This window comes from Lepidochelys olivacea (assembly GCF_965140295.1).
Source record: "Lepidochelys olivacea isolate rLepOli2 genome assembly, chromosome: 10".
Lineage (NCBI taxonomy): Eukaryota > Metazoa > Chordata > Testudines > Cheloniidae > Lepidochelys > Lepidochelys olivacea.
This window is the reverse complement of record NC_140420.1, coordinates 42,771,716-42,778,497: the sequence shown is the minus strand read 5'-3', so window position 1 is coordinate 42,778,497 and position 6,782 is coordinate 42,771,716. Positions and strand designations below refer to the sequence as shown.

Below are 6,782 nucleotides of genomic sequence, written 5' to 3'. Positions count from 1 at the left end.
TGTCTTATAATGTCCTAGGGGCCTGGTTATCTCATGATTACCATGCCACCTTTTGAGTCTTAGTATAATATAATTTATGCACTGAAAGAGATGATTCAATTAGCCAATAATAAAATTAGAAACAAAGATAGCATATATATATGAATATATATATATATATATATATATGAATAACATTCTGACCATATTATTTAGAGGAGACAAAGTGGAATGGAAAAATAAGAGCATATTTTGTGTGTTTAATGAAGGAGGAAAGCGTATTCATAGCTCTTATTTTCCCCTTTGTAAAAATACAAGATTCAACAGTCAGAATTAAGCTGACTGATAATGATACAATATTAAAATTATTTTGATTTGAATGGCAAATATTGTATACAACTAAATACCATCAGAAGAACAAAAATACTTTTTCTTTTTTCAAAGTATATTTAGTATTTTCTTTAATTGTATTCTGCATTGCAGAATGTATTGTTTTATTATTATTTTATTTTGAAAGACAAGCGTCTCTTGTTTATCCTGTGGTTACTTGAGAAATGTTGCCCTGGTCGACGGTGGGGGGGGGGGAATTGATCTAAGTTACGCAACTTCAGCTACGTGAATAACGTAGCTGAAGTAGATGTACTTAGATCTACTCAGCGCGATGTCTTCACTATGGTGAGTCGACTGCTGCCGCTCCCCCGTTGACTCTGCCTGTGCCTCTCGCAGTGGTGGAGTACAGGAGTTGACGGGAGAGCGCTCGGGGATCAATTTATCGCATCTAAACTAGACGCGAGAAATCGACCCCTGCTGGATCGATCGCTGCCCACTGATCTGGTGGGTAGTGTAGACATACCCTTAATTACCAGGAAAGTCAACAGCCACTGTTTAGCAGCAAACCCTCACACCTCAAAGAAACAAGGTGCCACAAGCTAATATTTTTACAGCATTTGCTTAATTCCCTTTCAGTAGTTCTTAAAACAAAATTACATTCTCTCTTCGAGTTCACAGAGACATGTTGTCTAAATATTCCTTACTTTGCAGCTAGTCATCATAATAACCAAACTTTTAATGACTAATAGTTTTCCCTTTGTTAATCTTATTTTAAGAGTCTTTCTGTATTTACAAAAAGAAAAGGAGTACTTGTGGCACCTTAGAGACTAACCAATTTATTTGAGCATAAGCTTTCATGAGCTATAGCTCACTTCATCGGATGCATACTGTGGAAAGTGTAGAAGATCTTTTTATGTACACACAAAGCATGAAAAAATACCTCCTCCCACCCCACTGTCCTGCTGGTAATAGCTTATCTAAAGTGATCACTCTCCTTACAATGTGTATGATAATCAAGGTGGGCCATTTCCAGCACAAATCCAGGGTTTAACAAGAATGTCTGGGGGAGGGTAGGAAAAAACAAGGGGAAATAGGTTACCTTGCATAATGACTTAGCCACTCCCAGTCTCTATTCAAGTCTAAGTTAATTGTATCCAATTTGCAAATGAATTCCAATTCAACAGTTTCTTGCTGGAGTCTGGATTTGAAGTTTTTTTGATATCACAACTTTCATGTCTGTAATCGCGTGCCCAGAGAGATTGAAGTGTTCTCTGACTGGTTTATGAATGTTATAATTCTTGACATCTGATTTGTGTCCATTTATTCTTTTACGTAGAGACTGTGCAGTTTGACCAATGTACATGGCAGAGGGGCATTGCTGGCACATGATGGCATATATCACATTGGTGGATGTGCAGGTGAACGAGCCTCTGATAGTGTGGCTGATGTGATTAGGCCCTGTGATGGTGTCCCCTGAATAGATATGTGGGCACAGTTGGCAACGGGCTTTGTTGCAAGGATAGGTTCCTGGGTTAGTGGTTCTGTTGTGTGGTCTGTGGTTGCTGGTGAGTATTTGCTTCAGGTTGGGGGGCTGTCTGTAGGCAAGGACTGGCCTGTCTCCCAAGATTTGTGAGAGTGTTGGGTCATCCTTCAGAATAGGTTGTAGATCCTTAATAATGCATTGGAGGGGTTTTAGTTGGGGGCTGAAGGTGATGGCTAGTGGCGTTCTGTTATTTTCTTTTTTAGGCCTGTCCTGTAGTAGGTGACTTCTGGGAACTCTTCTGGCTCTATCAATCTGTTTCTTCACTTCCGCAGGTGGGTATTGTAGTTGTAAGAATGCTTGATAGAGATCTTGTACGTGTTTGTCTCTGTCTGAGGGGTTGGAGCAAATGCGGTTGTACACATAAACACCACCCTATACCGGAAACCTACTGACTGCTATTCCCACCTACATGCCTCCAGCTTTCACCCTGACCACACCACACGATCTATCGTCTACAGCCAAGCTCATGATACTTTCTGTATTTACTTTCTTTGGTAATATATATGGATTATGTGATGTTCTGCTTTTCCTAAGAAAGGTCCAGAAATCTTACTGCATAATTCCCAACAGGCTGAACCATCTGAAATGTTGGTGAGGGCGAGTGCTGCAAGCAAGCAACTGTATAAAAATCTGTGGCCATTCTTCATCTCAGCCTAGATCCTGACTTGGGCCATCTGTAATGCAGGTTACGGTGAGTCCCAGAGGTACCAAGCCAATGTAGTGCGCATTCCTGGAGATTTCTTCCCAGAACTTTTAAAAAATGTTTGATCAAACAAGAAATAGTTAAATATCAGGATAAAGGGACATGCACTATAGCTCAAAAATATGTAGGGAGCGTATGGTTCATAATAACCCACCTTCTCTTTTCTGAAGAAATCCAGGCATAGAAACTAGATTTAAAGGAGTCAATTTTTTTTAAGTGAAGTAAAACTTGTAATTTTTTTTTCCTGCTTTGAAGCACATAGGGACAGAAGTTGAGCCGGCATCATGCCGCTTTTTTCCTGTAATGCCAACTTAACTGGATGGTATGTAAGATAATAACTTGTACTGTCAACATTTATTTTATCTTTCATAAAAATATCATAATTCTGCACTGTTTTAATGCTTGATCAAATGCAAACACTGGTCACACTAGAGCAGTGGTGACTTGAGACATTAATACTCTTACCAACAGTAAAGAAAGGGTAAATTAATAATTTAAACAGTTAACTTTGTAAAAGTATAAAAAACAATCAAAGGGCATGGGGCTTCTTGTCCCTCTAGCCCAGTGGTTCTCAAACTTTTGTACTGGTGACCCCTTTCACATAGCAAGCCTCTGAGTGCGACACTCCCTTAAAAATTAAAACCACTTTTTAATATATTTAAGACTATTATAAATGCTGGTGGCAAAGCAGGGTGTGGGGTGGAGGCTGACAGCTCGCGACCCCCCATGTAATAACCTCGCGACCCCCTGCGGGGTCCTGACCCCCAGCTTGAGAACCCCTGCCCTAGAGGTACAGGGGCTGGGGGAGGGAGGGAGAAAAGATTAGTTGGGAAGCAAGCGTATTGGGATGTAGGGATAAGAATGGATAATGAGTGGTGTAGGAGGGAGAGCTTTGTTGGGATGGCACAGAAGAGAAGAGGGCAAGGGGTATAAGTAGGGGTGGGCAGGAATAAAAATGTGGCCACTTTTGGAGAGGCACTTTCTATGCCCCCCACAGTCAGAGGAGCTGCCTCTCCCCGCCCTCGGCCCCATCCTCCACAGCCCCTGGGCCGGTGTCCCTCTCCCTCAGCAGACAGAGAAGCTGGATTCTCCCCCCACCCCTGCCAACGGCTGAGCTTGCTCTCCCCACCCTGGCTCTGGAGGAGTTCTCTGCCCACACTGATTGGGGGGGCTGTGCTGATTATACTGATTGTAGGGGGTCAGAGGGGTGTAGGATGAGGGGGTGGGAGTTGGTGAGGTATGGGGGTCAGTGGGGTGTAGAATGAGGGGGAGTGGGGTCAATCGGGGTGCAGGGGGGTCAGAGGGATGTAGGATGAGGGGATGTAGGGAGTCAGAGGGGTGTAGGATGAGGGGGAATGGGGTCAATGGGGGTGCAGGGGGTCAGAGGGGTGTAGGATGAGGGGGTGTGGGGTTGGTGGGGTGTATGGGGTCAGTGGGGAGTAGAATGAGAGGAAGTGGGGTTGATGCGGGTGCAGGGGGTCAGAGGGAGTTGGATGAGGGGATGTGGGGTTGGTGGGGTGTAGGGGGTCAGTGGGGTGTAGGATGAAGGGGTGTGGGGTTGGTGGGGTGTAGGGGGTCAGTGGGGTGTAGGATGAGGGAGTGTGGGGTCAGTGGTGGGTAGGGAATCAGAGCGGTGTGGGGTCAGTGGGCATAGGCAGTCGGTGGGGTGTAGGATGAAGGGGTGGGAGGTAGGGGGACAGAGGGGTGTAGGATGAGGGGCTGGGGTCAGCAACATGTCTATACACGGACACAAGTGTCTGTGGTAAAAAATTTGAGACCTGTGGTAATTTTTCAAAAAATTGAATGACTGAATGACAGAATCCCCATCCCAAAGTCCGTCACTAAGTTCGATAATTTTGTTAAGTGTCCGTCACGCAACGTGGTGGTGCCCACCCCTGATGAGGGGGCGTGGGGGGTCAGAGGGAGTACAGAGGAGCAGGGGGGAGGGGTGTAGCGTGAGGGGAGGTAGGGGGTCAGTGTGGGTGTAGGCGCTGTTCCTGCACCAGCAGGGCCCCGTGACCCCCCACAGCCCTGCCCGGTGCCGGTGCCCAGCGAGGAGCGGCTCCTACAGGAGCCCACGACGCCATCCCCTCGAGAGTCCCGCTCCGGGTTTCCCTGCCGTCCCGCCCCGCGTTTTCTGTCTCTCCAGGAGCAGTATGGGATTCTCTGCGTGGGGGGGGGGAAGGTGCTGCTCCGCGCGCGCCCCCGACGGTTGGCCGTCAGAGGAGCGCGCTGCCTCCCGCTGGGAGGGGGACGGGAGAAGAGGCGTGCGTGCGGCGCATGCTCACGGGCGGCGGTGGTTGGGGGCGGAGCGCGGCGAGTGTCCCTCTCGCTGTGTGCTGGAGACGCGACGCCTGGCGCTGGGACCGGCCCGCGATGGAGTGACTCCCCACCCCGGCCTCTCTGCGCGGACGGCGCTCGCCGCCGGAGCCCGACCAGGGCAGCCCCTTCCTCAGGCCGCCGCAGCGGCAGCGCCCGGCCAAGGGCGAGCGGACCCAGTCCGGCCGGAGAAGCCCCCGGGGGAGGGGCAGCTGCTGCTGCTGGGTGCCCGGCTGCCGGGCTCGGGGCGCGGAGCGATGGCGGCGCGGGGAGCCAGGCGGCTCCTCGGCTCCCTCTGGATCGCCCTGTTCCTAGGGCAGCCGGACCCGGCCGCCGCCGCCAGGAGCAGCTCGCAGAGCCCCGCAGGTAAGGAGCCGGGCGAGCCCCCGTGGCAGCGCGCGAGGGCGGTGTGGCCGGGGAGCTGGCGGGCTGAGGGGCTCCGCGCCGCGCGGAGGTTGCGACCGCGGTCGCTGGAGGTGGCTGCAGTAGTGGCCTGGCGCGGCGCGCAGGGGCTGTCCGGGGTGACCGCTCCGCCGGCGCGCCGCGGGGAAGGGGCCGATGCCGCCCGCCGGGCTGGCGGGTCGCAGAGGGCGGGGAACAGTGGCCCCGCGGCTTGGGAAAGGTCAGGGCTGTTGCTTCGCGCTGGACATTTACAGGCGCCTTTCCCCAGCGCTGGGCAGGTCCGTTCCACTTGTGAGAGCGGGGCAGCCTTGGGCACCTTACATGCACCAGTAGAGGCCACTGCACACCTCCCTCAGTTGAGTTATCCCTGCCACTTCTCGGTGCAGGGAGAGGCACAGGAGGCACCTGGGTCCCATTTCCCTCGGCGTTCCCAGTACGCTTCACCAAGGACCTCCGTTTCCTGCTCTCATTGAAGTCTATGGGAAAACTACTATTGAAATCAGTGAGAGCAGAATCGGGCCCTGGCTGAGCTGCGAGACCAGACCAGCTTGCTGATTTCAGCAGGGACTGCTTTCCAGCCGAAAGATGACGACCTGCGGAGGGGGTGAGCCAGTTGGGTAAATGAGAGCCAATAAGTAATTTTTTATTTAAAAATTATAGAAAAAAAGTACCATATTTTTGTGTTGGGTGGGAAGAAATAGGGGTAGATTGTGTCGCTGCTTAAAGTGACCACTAATGATCTTCTATGTTGCTCATGCCACTTTTGCCTTTTTAACACAGGGATTGGCAGGCATACAAGACTTTAAATTAATGGTTTTGCAGCATTTCAATTATTATAATAGTCACACTTGTCGAATTTTTACAGTTCATGATCTTAGTGTTTCCATTATGAATCCTGATTTTCAGGGGTTTAAAAAATTAAATCACATCCAGTTGAAATGTGATATATGAATTAGTGTTTTCTAAATCTTACAAAGAATGTCAAATCTGTTAAATATGTTATAGAATGATTATTAAGTCTTTAATAGTGTAAGCTGCTTAGTTTGCAAAGCTTTTGCTAAAAAAGAAAAAAAAAACTTTTGTCCCTTTTGTTGGCATTTGAATTCATGCTGAAAAAAATCTGGTTTCTAGTGCCAAGGAATAATTTTAAGTTTTGATTGGAAATATATTGTAGCTTTTGCATTTTTCACATTTTAAAGATAGTGGTTGTGTTTGAGGTTTTGTTGGAAAATTATTGATCAGGCAGTGGAGTTTCTTCATAGAATTGACTGAATAAGCTCTGTTATTACATGGTATAGTATGGCTGTTTCAAATCACATTGGGCAGGAACTTGGCATGGGGGTTGTCAGTGTGGGTCCTGCTATTGCCATAAAATATGTATGTCTGGTGGCTGATATTTACATGATAGGAGAGTGTTCGTCTTTACTAAATGCAAGTTTTGTAAGTTCTAAGTCCGAAGCATGGCCTGTACCTTATGAAAAGAATGTTAAAATGGGATATGGTAGC

At 48.5% G+C, this 6,782-nt stretch overlaps 1 protein-coding gene across 10 annotated transcripts in view; it reads left to right on the top strand.

Moving 5' to 3' along the window:
* The first annotated feature begins 4,850 nt into the window (after positions 1 to 4,850).
* The window catches only part of NEO1 (neogenin 1), a 529,567-nt gene continuing 527,635 nt past the window's right edge, over positions 4,851 to 6,782 (top strand). For 9 of the 10 annotated variants that reach the window (XM_084641041.1, XM_084641034.1, XM_084641039.1 and 6 more), the window contains exon 1: positions 4,851 to 5,240. In XM_084641041.1, coding sequence (XP_084497167.1) covers positions 5,132 to 5,240 — 109 coding nt within the window. In that variant the 5' untranslated portion in view covers positions 4,851 to 5,131. Of the gene's footprint in view, positions 5,241 to 5,846; positions 5,881 to 6,782 lie in introns of those variants that run through there. The other variant, XM_084641040.1, reaches the window with a different exon arrangement.